The sequence below is a fragment of the Rhagoletis pomonella genome, unplaced genomic scaffold, assembly GCF_013731165.1.
Source record: "Rhagoletis pomonella isolate Grant_MI unplaced genomic scaffold, Rhpom_1.0 Rhpom_scaffold_00004, whole genome shotgun sequence".
Taxonomy (NCBI): domain Eukaryota; kingdom Metazoa; phylum Arthropoda; class Insecta; order Diptera; family Tephritidae; genus Rhagoletis; species Rhagoletis pomonella.
The window spans coordinates 36,407,794-36,425,054 of NW_023458558.1; the positions used below are offsets into that span (position 1 = coordinate 36,407,794).

The 17,261-nt window shown below is 34.0% G+C and overlaps 1 protein-coding gene across 1 annotated transcript in view; it reads left to right on the top strand.

The window, feature by feature from the left end:
- The first annotated feature begins 13,367 nt into the window (after nt 1-13,367).
- LOC118737541 (nucleolysin TIA-1) overlaps nt 13,368-17,261 on the top strand; it is a 383,280-nt gene continuing 379,386 nt past the window's right edge. The window contains exon 1 of the mRNA XM_036468115.1: nt 13,368-15,142. Within this exon, the coding sequence (XP_036324008.1) occupies nt 14,860-15,142 (283 nt within the window). The 5' untranslated portion in view covers nt 13,368-14,859. The remainder of the gene's footprint in view (nt 15,143-17,261) is intronic.

Genomic DNA, 17,261 nt, shown 5'->3' on the forward strand with positions numbered 1-17,261 from the left:
ACATATATGACAAAACGAACATGCTTGTCCACAGCGAAACGCATATAAACATATTAAAAAAAATAAAAACCCATTATCCAATTATGTCGCAATTCGCGTCCTTATAGAACCTTAACCTTTTCAGGAAACTGGCGACGCAGAGGTAAATCAAGAAAATTTAGCACATTATGCAATTTGATTTTAATGAAGCACTTTGCGCCATTACAATGGCTTTCAAGCAGGCGAAAACAATGACACAGCTACAACAACAATGCAAACAATGAGAATAAGTAGCAACAATGAAAAAGACAGCACAATAAAAGAAGCCAACCCGCAAAGAAGGCACAACATCAACTGGGCAACGTAACTTGCCTGCGACCCGACAGGTCGGTTAGTTCAGTTTTTGTTGGCGGCCAACTTGCACGGCAAGGAGTCTCATAGCCATTTTCATGTGAGTGAGTGAGTGTGTGTGTGTGTTGTGCGTGTATGTGTATATATTTATGTATGAATGCGACAACCATGCACTCTTGTCGTCACCCTACAATTAAACAAAACCAAATAGAGTTGTTGGGGTGGGGCAAAGATGTGACAAAAACGCCTTACGAAGGGTGCCGCTGAAAATAGACTCTTGCGCGATAATGGAAAAAGGAAGGCAAAACTGAAAAAAGAATATGCAAAGTATATAATTGCATGCAATTTAGCGGGGAACATTATCATTGCTATATTTATCATAAATGGAAAATGTAGCACACTAGCCACATATTCAAAGTAAAAAGCCAACCTGCATCAAAGCACTGAGCTAAGGAAGTGGTGTCACAGCAGGCGCCGGTACACAATTGAATGCTAGGCGAAGTGGCTTGAGTGTGGTGATAGTATGTATGTAGCTGCAAAGTAGGGAGAATAAAGTGAGTGTGACACAATAGCGCGTCCAACACATTATCGCGAGTAAAGTGGCGAGCCAACAAGCGAACGCTGTGAGGTCTGCGGCGAGAGGTAGTAATTAGTGGAGAAAAAACCGAAAAGGAATTGCATGTATTTAAAAATGTATTATTAAAACAACAATAATAACAATGGTAAAAAACAATTGTTACCACAGCAATGCTACTTATACTTATGTAACTACGTACACAACACGTTTCATGTATACATGGTATGCATGGTAAGCATATGAACCCAGTGGGAAAATTAGTAATGCATTCCATGCGTAATAATGATCTAATGTATTTCTTTTGAGTTTTACATTACAATTACTATTTAATATGTAATCAGCATCCTAATGTATTCAAAAAGTCGCAAAAATTTCATACCAAATCACATTCATTTCTCGATACTAGGTAATGCAAAATTGAATGCTCCACTTTTCTTAGGACATCGCCCTGGGGAAAATTTACAGATTTTTTTTTTTCGATTACAATAGATTACATTTTCCCATTGGGAATATATGAGACGAGCATACAATGCAGTAAGGCGGATATAAACTGGGCTTTCATATGTATACGTATAGATAATATGCACATGGTTATATGTACATACTTACATGGTGCTCAAGGATAGTGAACACCAATGACTATCAAAAGCTTCACACTGTTTATTAAATTAAATTATTTTCATTGTAATGGTATTTGTTATTATTATTGTGATTTTATGTAATTGTATTGGTAATTGTAATTGTAATTACAATTATGATTGTAATCGTAATTGCAATTGTAATTGTAATCGTAATTGCCATTGTAATTATAATTGTGACTGTATTGAAATGATGATTGCAATTGTAATTGTAATTGTAGCAACAATTTTAATTGTGTTTGTAACTAAATGTTCTAAATGTATTTCTAATGTTCTGAATGTAATTAAAATTTAAATCTTAATTTAAATTTATATTTATTTTTATTTATATTTTCATTGTAACTGTTATTGTATTTTTAATTTTGATATTAATTTAATTTAAGTTTTAATTTAAATTTAATTTTAATTGTAATTGTAATTACTATTGTAATTATAGTTGTAACTGTTATTACAATTGTAACTGTAAATATAATTATAATTGTAATTGTAATTAAAATTATATACTTTGTTATAATATTAATTGTGATTGTGTTTTTAATTGTAATAATTCTAATTCTAATTCTAGCTGCAATTGTATTTATAATTATAATTATAATTGTGATTGTAACTATAATAAAAATTTTAATTGTAACTCTAATTGTATATGGATGGCTCAGTGGAAGGTCGAGCTACCTCGACTGTCAGTTCGAAAACGCCCTTTCTCAAACAATTTTTCAACAACGCCCTTAATCAGAATTAGGTTGAAGAATGCCCTATTTCAGAATTTAGTTCAAAAACATCCTATCTCAAATAAAAATACATTGCAAATGAGCTGGGTAGGGCGTTTTTGAATTGACAGATGAGATAGGGCGTTATTCAAACAAATTCAAAATTCTAAAATAGGGCGTTCTTCGGCCGAATTCTGAAATAGGTCGTTGTTGAAAATTTTTTTGAGATAGGGCGTTATCGAACTGGCTGCCGAGATAGGTTGGTCTTCCACTCAGCCATCGGTTTGTAATTGGAATTAAATTTTAATTGTAATTGTATCTATTGGTAATTCTTATTTTAATTGTTTTAGTATTCGTAATTGTAATTATAGTTGTAACTGTAATTGTACTTAAAAGCATTTTGTACCAAAAACTAATTCTTTAGTTGCGAAAATATGCGGCGTTTCCAATACGCGCCAAGGCACACTGGCCCCTGGGGCCGCTTCATACAAGTCAGTGCTCAAAAGTCTGTCACCGTGTTAATTCTATTGGGAATGATGCGAGGCCATGCAAAAGACACATATTATATGGATTTAAAAAAAATCACATCATTATTTTCAGTGATAATACTGGTCAACAAATAAATTATTTTTTTTTTATTAAGCATAACCAGTGAGTATTCTATTAAGACGTATTAATTATTCAAAACTCAAAATAATAAGGTAATCATAAAAAAAAATTTGAAATAACAAGTAAAAATGTTGATTTGTAAAAGAAAATTTTAAACAACTTCGTTGCCATGAATTAAAATTTTGTGCACTGTTGTGGTCATGGGATGCCAGTAATAAAGTGTTACATACAATTTTGCAGTTTTAAGACAGAATTCCTTAAATTTCTCATAATTTACTTATTAAATTCGCTAGAAATGGTTTGCAAAATGATACACAATTTTGAATTAACTCACAGCTCACTATATTGGCGACTGCAGTTTCCATCTCAGCTACTTTTTTTTATGGACTGCGGCCGGTTTTTAAATGCGATCTCACACATATTTTTGATTTTTAAAATATACGCAAGTTGCTTCTAGAATAAGAATTGATAACTAGCCTGTTCCATGTATTTAGAATTTATGTTATTACAAATATTTGAACTTGCTAAAAATTTTTATAATATATTGATAAACAGAGGCTCCTAAAAAATTAATGCACATTGAATTGAATTTTTTCTCAAAAATACGAAAAGTGGTACTGCCGATCCTTATGGTTTACTAGTATTTTGTATACTATACAATATACGCAATGAAAAGTTATTCAAAAATATGATTTTGCACATTTTGGAAAAAATCAGGTCTATCACAAATTATGCCCTAAATCAGGGGCATTGATTAAATTAAGTACTCATTAAAAGTTGCAAAACAATTAACACACATTGCGTCTTCCCCACATAACGTTTCCAATGTTGTCCTTAAACATAGTTTAGCTACACATATTAACTCACTTTAGACATGGGAAAACCATTACCAATATTTTTTTTAACGAGATAACATGTGCTAGCTACTTTGTTCAAACCCTGCTGGTGTAATTTGTATTTCCTATACTCCAAAATTTTAAAACAGAGGTTCGAGCATCGCCCCCTATGAAGCGGCCTAATAGAAAACATTTCCTCAAAATTCTTTAACAATTAGAAGTACTTATTCGTAATTTAAAAAGTTCCCATATATATTTTTATTCTTGCTTTATCCTGACACTTTGCTGCATATATTTGGACCAATTAAAATAAACTTAATCTTACGTAATAGTAGACAGGCATTGGTCATAAATATCTATGTGTGTATACATAAAGAATCATTCGCACTTCCATAATTATGCTGTGAAATGCATGCATAACTAGGACTCAGCGTATTTGTATGTACATATTTATTAAAGAAAATTTTATTTTTATTATTATTTCTGTACTATAACCAATGCAACAAAAGCAGTAATTTCTTCAGAACACGGCCTCCTCTGCTACAATTAATATGTCTGTATGTAGTATGTATGTATGTAGTGTATATACAAATAAGGCATAGCACAATGAGCTGAGGTGAAATGAGCGAGAAACATGCAAAATGCTACGATGCAACATTAACACTTTCATTATGGCTGGTGAGGGTGTGGTTGTGGTTATGGTGGCGGCATTATTTTTGTTGTCACATTTCAAGAGTTTAATGTTACTGTGACAAAGAGCAGTATCAACAACGACGCACAACAATTGTTGCTATAATAAATATATATTTATGTATGAAAAGCGTATAATAGATGCTCATGGAGTTGTCATGAATGACCGATGCATGGGCGTGATTTTAAGTTGAAGCTGCCATACATAAATAAATATGCAAGTGTATACGTTTAAGCATTCATTTGCGTTTTCATTTATGGTACACAGCCATTGTAAGAATGAATGACAATGAACAAACATGTTACATATGTATGAACATGCAGATTCACTCGTCCATAAGGGGCGAACATGACATATGAGTGACAATTGAAAATGTAGGCTAGCACCTTTGCGAAAATTTATCAGTTGTTTCACATTTTATGTCTATGAATGCAGTATGTAAATATGTGTATTTGTAATTAAACACAAATGTGTAATTTTACATTTAAGAATATGACAGAAATTACGCAGTTGACAAGCAAATTGGATAATTAACTGCGGGTTAAGTGAAAGGCACGCAAATATCCATTTACTTGTATGTGCATACATAAGTGTACATATAAATAAAAATTTATGTACATTTAAGAATGCATATTGTCATACGTGTGAAAATAAAATGCTAGTGCTGTATGAAATTATGAATCGTAGTAAATTGAGAATTATAAAATATCTATCGAATTATGTTAAACTGTTATAGTAAGTATTTGTCACAATAAAAAGTATGCTGTGTTTTACCACGGACATATCTTCATTGAGACAAGCTAACAAAATACAAAAATGGCTATTTGACAAATTTTAAACATAAACACAAAAGCAAACATGTATGATCAGTACAGTTTTCGGCTATGTCGAAGGCTTCAAATCTTTCACGAACATCGGAAAATTTTACTTTAACAGATTGCTGCATTTGAAATTAGTTGTTTTGGAGCTAAACAAAATTTTAGATCTTTACAGCATACATAGATAGAGAAGTAACACATATTTAAAAAAAAAAAAAACATAGTATAGGAGATATAGCTTATACAGCGCCGAGGTTTGAAGTAAAATCCCATATCTGGAAACTCAGTTGTAAGGATGCTATAGCTTGGAGCGACACGATCTTTATCATTTTCAATACAGGTAAGCTTCCTGTTGATAATGAGTGAAAATAGTATGAAATTTCATGTTCCCAGCTGCATAAATGGGGAAGTTATAACATAAAATCCCATATCTGAACAATTAGTTGTATAGAGGCTATAGATTATAGAACCAGATTACTGTCATTTTCACAGTAAATATTTTGTTAATAATAAGTACTTATAGTGCGAAATTTCATGGTCCTAGCTACACAAATGGAGAAGTTATAACAAAAATCTCCTTTCTGAACAATCAGTTGTATGTGAGCTAAATATTATAGTGTTTATATTTTTTTGATTAATACATTATGGCAACGAGTGCGCTAACTGAGCGACACCGGGAAAAAGTAGGGAAAATTCTCAGAAAATAATTCAGCAATCGAATGGTTTTAAGACCGCGGCTACCTCATAAAGAGATGAAAATGGAAATCTGGTAACAGATGTCCAGATAACACTCGAGATATGGAGGGAAAACTTCTCAACGCCTTATATGGGAGACATAGGTGGCGCGTTTGTTTGGGGCGAAGCTCCCGTTCATCCACTCGACCAGGACGGGGTGAGATCAGTATTCTGACGGCTTGAGAACAACAAGGACTTCTTAATATTTCCTACAAGGTGCTGTCGACGATGCTGTGTGAAAGACCGAAGCCATTCCCGAACCAACTGTTAGGACCTTACCCGTGTGGCCTCAGACCTGGTTAGTCCACCATTAACCAGATTTTCTCAGCGCGTCAAATTCAATGCAATTCGACACACACCATAGAAGCTGACTTTACGATGCAATGTCTAAATTTGGGATCCCCTGTTGAGCACAATCTACAAATTGGGAAGGACCTCTCCGCACCGTTTAAGGCCAAACTAGTCTTTAGACTTTTTAGTCCGATAATGGAAAGCTGCTAAGCCGAGTCGCAGTGGCGCCACATATAGAAAATGAACTTTCTTGTTGGCGTTTGCAGAGGATATCGATATCGCCAGCGTGAAACAAAGGGATGTAACCGAAGCATTCTAGAGTTTAGAGAAAGAGCTAAAGGGGTTGGTCCAGCGGTAAATGAGGACAAGGCAAATTACGTCCTGGTAACATCCACGCAAAAAATCCACGCATCTCGGGACACTACTCACTGTTGGGAGATATAACTGTGAAGTAGTGAAGGACTTTGTCTGCCTAGGATCCAGCATAAACACCACCAACAACGTCAGCCTGGAGATCAAGGGATGTTGTACGCATGGATGATGATACATCCAGAAGGGTATGTCTGCACTCGGGATGAGCAATTGGCAAAAATTCGCACAGGAGAGAGGATTTTGGTCTCGCCTCAAACGGACAAATATTTGTATTGCTAAATAAGAAGAAGAAGCATTCGCTTCTGTGTTACTTATCATCGATGACACTAATATTAGTCTAATATATTTTGCTTGTTGGTATTGTTTCGAATTTAATTTTAAGGTTAGGTTTAACATCAGAGTTAAGAGATACGTAGGTCACAGATATGTGTGCGCTAGGTATCGTAAAATATTAAGATACAATTTTCTGGCGAGCATTAAACACATTACAGTGTAGCTAAAAATCCTCTAAAACCATTTTAATCATTTTGTTTTTACAATAATTTTATGCTAAAGATTTTACGACGCTTAAAACGTCTTGTGAATCCCCCAATTATATAAATATGCATATTTAATCGACATTCGTTTTGTTTTCAAAACATTTTTTTTTCATCGAATTGGAGTATTCTTAACCTTATTATACCCGCATAAATAACAATACCCATGCGGGTTGTGTGGGACGGAAAATCTTACATCCTACATAATTTATAATTGTACTCCGATTTTACTGTAATATGTTATCTCTGAAATTTTGAATTAGAAATGAGGTACCGTAAAAATATCACAAGTTGGCAAGCTGCCACGCCCCATGCACCTTAAATAGTTAATGTTATCCAATTATAATGAAATTCGGTTTGTGTCTTAGCTTTATACAGAAAACCCCCTAGTCTGAAAGATGGTCGAAATCGACTCATCGATACGCGCGCCAGTCGTGAAAAATTCATTTATAAAAACGAATATTTATAAATTTGGAACGTTGTAACCTAACCTAACCTAATAACTCCTTGAGCTCCACATTGGACAAAGTATGTTTTAAATAAATAAATGTCGTCAAACACTAAAAAGACTAGGAACAATTATTATTAGCCGTTATGGAGAAACCCTGGTATACTGGTGAACTTGTCATTAAAGATGAAAATAAACCCGAAAAAAAATAAAATAAAATAAAATAAAGATCATTCAATTACCAGTGTCGAGTTCGTGAAATGCATTTTCAAAGTTTTTCGTAAAAATACGATTCACACAACACCGACAGAAAGTGTGATTGAAGACTACTGGTGTCATTTTTCTCCGGAAAAGTCCTTAGATTGTGTAAATAGGCATGTCTAGAGTCGAGCCGACAACTTAGGGCTAAATAGTATTTCAGTGCCAGTTTAAACTTATTTAGATTAAGTACACTGCATTTCAATTTATCAGCTGGCTGTCACTTGATGTGTCTATTTTACTAACCATTTAGTTTTAATTTTGTAGCTTCCTCCTCCAAAATCAATGTAATTTGTTCCTGTCCAGAGACTATAGCAAATATAAAAATTAGTAATATGAAAGAAATTATGAACGTCTGGGTGGTAAACTTCCTACAAGTGGCCTTTGAAGACAAAGCTATAGGTTAACTGAATATAATTTTCTTTCGCTCCGGTATATGTCTTTTAAAAATTGTAACTGCCACTTTTGGTTTAGAGCAAAAAATAAGTGTTATACTGCATAGTAGCAGAATACTGTGTTCATAGTTAGTTGCTATGAAGTCATCCCCATTGAAGTGAACTTACTAGAATACAGGGAAATTTTTCGATTCTCGAATGCAAGCTTTAGATTTGCCATGGTGAACTTTGTTGAGTTGGAAACAAGCAAAAATGGGCCGAAATGAAAACAAAATCAAAACCAATAATTCCATGCAAAGCAGCAAATAACTTTCATTGACTGTAATAAAGGAAAAAAAAATTGAAAATACAAATAGTAAATACTTATTGGTTAACAATACATAAATACATACGTATTGTATATAGTATATGTGTACGTACATATGTATGTATTTATTTATAATGTAGTGCAACATTTTTGCATTTTTCTTTTAGTGGAAGTACAAAGCAAAAATCATTGAAACCAAAACCCACCAATACTAACGAATGTCTACAAAACATTAAGCTAATGCATGAAAATCCTTTGAGGATTGCATTATTTTCACATTGTATTGTATTTTGAGATACATTCATAAGTGCAGACAAGCGTTGAGGGGGCAACACTCATACAAAAGCACATACACAAACGCGCGCACATGAATATTTAGTTACATCTCAATGGGGTTGCGTGCATTCAAAGGCGAAACGTATATTTCATTCGTTTGCGAATTTGTGACACCGAACCGCAAAAACTAAACCAAAGCCAGCACAAGTGGGAAAAGTGTGTTATGCCAGAGAATTGGAACGTAGCGAAAGCGGTGGCAGGCAAAGGTAAAAGGCGAGATTCAACAAATACCCGTTGAGCCGAAACCAAGTCGCGTTTTTGCGAAGCCTACCAAATGTACATATGTACTACATACATGTGTATGGATATAAGTATGTGCGTGCATGTGTGCCCAAGGGGATACCAATAGGCCACAGAGCCAGCAATGGCAACAGCAAAAGCAACAGAGGTAGAATGAAGCACACCGATAGGATAGGCACACTCATTCTCACACTCACACTTTCGAAATTCGTTTTGGGTCGTCGAAAGGCAAGCGGACCGTCTCACATATTGCTAGCGACTCCATTTGGATCATTAATGCTAGCGACGATGTCTCTTTTGATTCGGCACAGAGCCGGCGCACTGCACGCAATCGATTACCGAAAAGGATTCAACATTCCGCAACACAGCTACACTCGCGCTTGTTGCGATGAAGATAACTACAACAGTGAAAAATGAAACAACAACAACAACATTGCAGGCCAGTAGTATACAAATAGTGTCGGCTGGCAGCCAACCGTTGAGGCTGTTGGAAACGACGTCGAAAACCGATGTTGAAAGCTGCCTTCAACGGTTGTGTGTTGCAATGCAACGCCTGTTTCAGTTTCATGTCGATGAAATTGTGAAACAGTGAAATACACTGTTGAGCAACGTTATGCACGAACAGCAGATGCTTTGGCGGTTGGTCTTATTTAAGGAAAGCACTGAAAGCCTTTCGAAGTTGAGCAAAAGAGAGAGTGTGAGCACAACGGAATACAAGTGAGAGTGAGAGCGAAAATTCGTAAATATTTAATGAGAGTAGGCAGTGGTAAAGGGAGACGGAGAAAGAGCGATGAGCCAGAGAGTGCTGCGGCAGGAGCGACTGTGAACATAAATACCTACACCGACAGCGGCATGTGTTTTTGATTCGAATGGCTGAAAGATTGAGAACGTAATGTTAAGGCTACTGGCGAGTTGGAAACTACTATCGAATTTCGAAGAATTTACAAAAAAGTACACTATGGAAGGATTAATGTATTTGGCAAGGCCTCTATTTGACTGAATTAAAATTCTCGTTATACATTTCAAATATTTTTCAGTTGGTTCCGAATAGCCATTTTGAAATTCGAAAACCGTTAAACTGAACAAACGTGTTGCTAGCTATACCTAAGCAAAACGCCATACGCAATATTCGTTAGTAGCGGCGGTAGTCGTTTTTCGTATGTTATCTAGCAGTTCTCAACTAGTTAGTACTTGAAATATCGCTCGTAGCAAGCCGAAGTAGTATATTGCGTCGTCGGCGTCGCTGTCAGCGCCGCCACAGCTGACGACGAGCGCACAATTCGAAGCTTGACTGGCTGATTGCTGCCTGGCTGGCTAACTGTTGGCCGTTTTATGTTGAAACCCTGCGTGTGTGTGTTTTGACTTGGCTGTGACGATTTTGCAATTTTGGCCAATGCATTGCGTTTCAGTAAGAAAAGCGTCGCCTAACGGTTTAGTACGTACGCTTTGCGTTTTTAGTTGGGGTATTTTTGCGGTTTGTTCGTGCGTTCGTAGTTATCACTTTGGTATCAAAGAAAATAATAATAACGAAAGTAGTTATTAAAAAACGTATGGAAACAACTACAAACAAAAAATATATAATTTGGTAGAAACAAATGATAAAGAAAGAGCGCGAAAATGTTCACTTGTTTGAAGTTAGTTGGCAATTATGATTTTTTTTTTTGTTTCACTATTGTTTGACTAACGCTTTTTCTAGAATTTTATAACGCTCGTTTGCATTCTAATGATCATTAAAACATTGAACTGAAGATTATACTCAGTTGAAAAAAAATGCGTTAGTTGAAAGTTGTGCAAAGAGGCGAATAGATGCTAAATAATAGAGACTTTACTTTAGAGATAAATCACTTGTTAAAATTTATTTTTTTTTATATTTGCAGCAATTATTTTTTTATTTTAATAATTTTGGTACAAGTGGATTTGGCTCCAACTCGAGTTTAATTCAAAGTTTGGTATAGATTACAGAAACTACATTTTAAAGTTTTCAAATACATCACAAATATATTTTTTTTTATATTCTTTTTCTATAACAAATGAAGACGAAATTAATTTATAATAAAAAAATTTGCTAATTGCTAACATTTTAAACACAATATGTCATAAGCTATACACAAATTAGAAAAGAATAAAATAAATACAAATAGTACTACAATAATTTATTAGAAGTAGCTTTAAAATTCATGAAATGGTATCAAAGCCATTTTGTAATTTAAAAATGCTTTCTATCACTGGAAAATATAAAATGTTTAAATTTTAATATATACACTCCTAACATAAAAATTAAAATTACTAAATTAATTTCTTATATGTTTTCTTTTTCAATATAAATATTTATGCAATACGATTTATTTTGGAACGAATTTCCGTCATCCCTTGTCAAGTTTGGTTTGCAGATGCAATAGTTCATGAAATTAAGAAAAAATAATAACTTTCATTGTTTGAAAAAAAAATTACTCTTTGAGTTGAATTTTTTCCAAACACATTAATATAATCGATTTTGTCAATTAAAAATCAAAGAAAACTAATGTAAAGAATAAATATTTTTTTTGAAGGAAATTATTATATTTTTGTTTTGTATTTTTTCTTTTATTATGTCAAAATAGGAAAAATTCTAATTTAAATTGAAAAAAATGTTTACACACCTGCCAGTAATAATGTCTTAATGTCAAATTGTGTTTGCGAAATACATTTTTTTTAATGAAATAAGAACAGAAGTATTAACAATTTTCATACCTGCCTTAGGTATAGAAATTCTCAAATTCTTAAAATTGTCTGCTAGAAAATAATCTATTTTTTTTAAGTTATTAATTTTAAAAATTAAACAAAAGAAATTGCACTATCTTTATTTTGATTTCCTAACTCAATTTTACCCATACAGCCATGCCCATACAGCATTATGGTGTTGGTGAAAAATTATTTGAATTATTTTATTTAATTTGTGTCAATTTCCATACTAAATAAAAAGAACTAAGATAATTTTTCATCTAAATTGCTTTCATGAAATTAGCTTAATAAATATTAAACTTTTAATCTTCCTGTTATTCTTTAAAAAATTGTCTTCCACTGTGAAAGTGAGAATTTTTTTAATGCCATAAAATAAATTTTAAGTCCAAAAAAAATTTATAAAATCTTAAATACAAGGAAATTAATGATAAAGTCATAATAGCTGCTCTAAAAGTACTGAAAACTCTCTTTAAGTAGTTAGTTAGTACACTTTTGCAAAGCTTTTTTTTTCACATATTCTCATAAATTTTAATCCAACGAGCTGGTATGGTGTTTCCATAATTTTTATAATAGATAAAACTGCAACTAAAAAAAACATTAGTTAAAGAGTTTCACTTTTTAAATTTTGGTTTAATTAAATTGTTCATGTTCATCAAAAATCAAATTTTAATAATTCTCTCTGTTGAAAAGAATTTTATGTTGCTATTTAAAAATAGCATCTAAAAATATATAAATTCCGGCAATTTTTTAATACTTTTTCTTTGTGCAAAATGTACATATTTATTATTTTTTTATGATTCTTAGAAAATATGCTGCGGTAATAATTTAATTTATTTTTATTTTTGTTTTTATTTCAATAAAAAAAGTTTGTTTGACCTACTTGACTGTTTTTATTACTTGCTTGACATCTAAAAAAAAGTGATCTTAATTTCCTTATCCTCTAATATTATATTAAAACTGTTTTTATTAAACAACTTTTTTCTTTTTTGTTCAAAGGATTTAGTGTTTCGTACCTTACAATCAAAAAAGCTTGTTACCTAACCAAGCTTATTTGAAGCCTTTTACTTTCCTTAGTTTCACGCATCCTCTCCTTAAACTTTTTTCAAATTTTAGAAAATTCAATTATTTGAAAACTTTGCCGACTAATAACTTTAAGCTTATTAAGCTCCTTCTCTATATATTTTATGATTTATTTATCTTTATGTGTGTTTGCACAGCAAAACCAAAATCCTCTGAGTTAAAGTAGCAAAAAGGCAAGCTAAATAGAATCAGAGCAAAGCCTATAAAACTTAGTTGTATTCATAAAAGCCGCCACTTGAACTTGCGGTGCAAAGGGCGTCAAAGTAAAACGCGTTTTCCCGGAATTTACTTTAATGCGCGCCAAGTGCAGACAGTGATTAGTGACAGCTGATGCCAGTGCTGGTGATGTGGTGCTAGACGTGGTTGTAAAAAAAAATTGCACACGTACACGGCGCGTTGGCGCGTTTTAATTTTTACCGGTGTTTTTTTTAGCCTAGTAAAGCAGAAAGTTTTATTAAATTTATTCTATAAGTGAGTAAAAAATTTAATTTAGAAAAAACTCCTTCAAACTCACATATACACCAAAAAAATAGATGTACTAATTCCATACGCTCAAACAAATACATACGCAGTACTAGACGGACGCTGGTGCGTATACTTAATATTATTGAGTTACGGCTTCCTTCCGGTTGAATGACCATATAAAACGTTGCAATGTTGTTGCCCTCGTTGCATATACTATAGAATTATACACTTTAAGAATGCGTATATATGTATGTGTGCTCGACATACTGCGAGAAAGTGAGTGAAGAAAATAAGCGAAAAAGCGTAGGAAAGCAGATAGAGTGCAAAAGGCAGCAAGCAGCAAGCAACCTAGAAAATACGTCGGTAAAGCAAACACACACACACACGCAAACACATCTAGCCACATAGAATGATGGTCTACATACTTTTCAGTATATGTATCCAACAAAATCGAGCAAACGAGTGCAACTAGCAAACGGATTCTGTGTATGCAACGCTCTTTGCAAATCGAGATACATACCAGCCAGCTAGCTTTCCAGCCAGTGAGGCAGCCACCAATTGAAAACTGAAAGAAAAGTGAAAATTCTGTTGTAGGAGAATTTTGTGCGAATGTAAAACAGGTCGAGAGAAAAAAAAACAAAAACAAAGAGCATATATTGGTAAAATTGTCATTATAAATCTAATGCCACAGACACTTTGCAAACGAAAATTCCGGCAAAAAAAACGTAGCCAAGTAAAGAAAGGTATGGAGTAGTGAGACAGTTAGAGCAGCAGCAAAAGCAGCAGACGACAGCAGATTTTACGCTCAAAGTGCTATAAATTAACGTACGACGACCTTTACAGAAGTTCAGACACAACCAAAAACAAAGGCCAGTGCAAACGCCCGCGCAAAGTAAGCAAATGGGTGGTGAGACAGCAGTGAAGTGAAGACAATTTTTAGAGATACATTCACCTTACAAGCAGTGCAGATGCCGTCGTTGTAGACGTCGCCGCCGTTTGTTGACACTCTTACTAAAGATAAATCAATAAGTACAAAAGTACAAGTGCAACAGACACATAAGCACACCCGCACATTGTGCAAACACATACACACATTCGATAGTACTTAGTTAGTACATATAAATAGATTCACACATGCACTCAGAATGCTACTAAAGTGTTAAATATAAAAGTGTTTGCAGCATTTGAATTGCTTTTAAAATAGACGTCCAGGCGCGCGCCCTGCCAGCAAGCCAAAGGCTAACCCGTCAACCAGCCCGTCAGCCAATCGGTGGCTTTTATCTCCGCACCAGCTACAACAACTATCATCGGCAACGGCGGCCGCCGCCAGCCACTGTGTGCGCTTAGTCACCGCTAGCAGCCAACCATAATCCGCAAACACTCCTCATCTCCAGCAGTGCAGCGCAGCACAGCACAGCTCTCGAGTAGCAGTTTTTTTTTCGCAAACCGGCAAAATTCATTCACAAATTATGCTGGCCATGTCAACACTGATGATGCCTGCACCCACCATAGCGATGGGGGCGCCGCAGATCACTATGGCTCCACATAAGCCACCGGAAACAAAATTGCTCGCCATACATCCGGCAGCTGTTGCTGCAAGTGGCGGTGGCGGCGGCAGCGGTGGCCAGCCAACGCATCTGCAACACAACGGTCAACATCCGCAGTCACAGCAGCAGCCGCCGCCAAATCAGCAGCAACAGCAATCCCAACAGACGCAACAGCAGCAAATCTCAGCCGGCAACAACAAACCAGGTGAGTGAACGACTGAATGGTTTGTTTAAAAATTGTTTGAGTGTGTAGACCGCTGGTTGCTTTAGCTCCTCCATTGCCGGCGTATGCAAAACAAAATTAAATTTTTTTATCTCTGTTTTTGTTTTGAAAATATGTGGGTCTACACTTGAAGCAGCTGATGCCAATGGCGATGTCAGTGGCGGTGACGAGAAAATCTTCGCCACAGCCATCGGCAGCAGTGTCTTTTCTATTTCTCGTCGTCGTCGAAAGTTTATTGGTGTCTTTGCTGTTGACTTTTTTTAGCTCACACTTGCATAGCCAGTAGACTCAAAGCTGAGTAGACTTTATGTTGTGTAAAAGGTTGCCAACATTTTCTAAGAAATTCATAGTACTTTTTCAAAATATCTGAAAACATATAGTACACTTCAAATAAATATATTTTTATATTTAAATGAAAAAATTAAAACGCTCTTTAAGTGTATATCTTAGTTCTTTCTTATGCATTTCCTTTTTATATTTCTTTGAACGTATCATATGCTTTAATGCAATCAATAAATTAATATAAATCAAAAGTGCATTTTTGTTAGTGAGGTAGTCGCTTTGTTTCTCTCATCTCGCTATTTGACATTTATAATAAAAAAAAACTCTTTATGTGAATGCCCAAGTTGCAGGCATAGAGAGCAGGAACGAAATAATTTTAAGTAAATTTGGTAATTCATTCTAAGTATTTTTAAAATTGTTGCAATTTTGGATCTGTGGTTCTGTTAATAAACTCAGTATGACCTTTTATTTTAAAGAACATTTCTTTCAATATTTTTACTACAGGCTAAAGCTCTCCATTTTAGTGTACATTTTTTCTTGCAAATTACTGAAATATATTAATATTTATAATTAAAGAAATATAGTATTATTGCATACTATATTTTTTCCAACAATATATAGTACGCAGTCCGAAAAAATAGTACAATACTATATATAATATATAGTACGGTTGGCAACCCTAGCTCTGTAGCGCAATATACGGGTCGGTCAAAATCTATTGCAGAAGTACTATTTAGGGTTTGTTATGCAAGATTCTCTTTACTTTTGATTTTGCCCTGAAGGTTATTGTCTGCAGCTGCTAGCCTTTTTGTATTTTAACTCAAATGGGTCTGCATATACTTGTGCACATAATACGTACAATTTTTGTATGTATATGCCTTTGTCTGCTGACTTTTTATTGTAAAATTATTTCAGCAGACTTCTAAGGCCATTGCTGCATTATAGACTTTTCTATTCATTTATGTCTACACACACACATATGCACTTACTTATGCCAATTTTGCATTTGCTGCAATAAATTTAATAAATTATTTCTTTCTATGGCATAATGTGTCAAGTTATCGAGATAAGCTATGATAAATGCATGCGGAGTGCGGATTTCGTTAAGGAAATATGTGCACTAAATTTGGTTGCATTTCATTAGTTCCAAAAATATGGGTCTCCGCCATGAGTCTCCGGAAGTTACAAAAATTTTAAGACTTCATCATTGTACCATTATTCAAAGGCCCTTTTACCTTTATTACAAAGCAGGGAACGCTTAGTATATATTGCGTTAACGTATAATTTTTGCAACGCTTAGAGTTTTGTGAATGTGTAGACTCAAGGCACACAATGGGATGAGAGTGCCCAAAAATAATAAATACTAATTAGCTAATTCTAGAAAAGTAATTATGCAGATTTATTGAAAATATCCAACTAAGAAAAATTTGATTTTTTTTATAGAAATCTATACTTGCAATCACGGAACTAGTTTAAAAGGGAAGAAATGCAAAAAATTAATTAGTTGGATTTTATTTTATTTTATTGATTTCTAAACTGATGTTTCTGATTGCTAAACAGTTTTCTAACATATCTGTGGTCATGCAGTGCTTTATGTTTAATCCATTACCACTAAACCTTAACTACAGTTTATGCCTATTCGAAAACGAAGGTAATAAGTAACGAAGGTTAAAAAGCAAAAAGTAAGAAATAAACCTTTGGAAATGGACTATTACACTTTTATACACCTTCAGAAATTCATAAGACAGTTTCACTTTAAAGTCGGTATAATGTAGTGGAAAAAATTTTGTGAAGTGTTAACTTTAGAAAACAATATTTA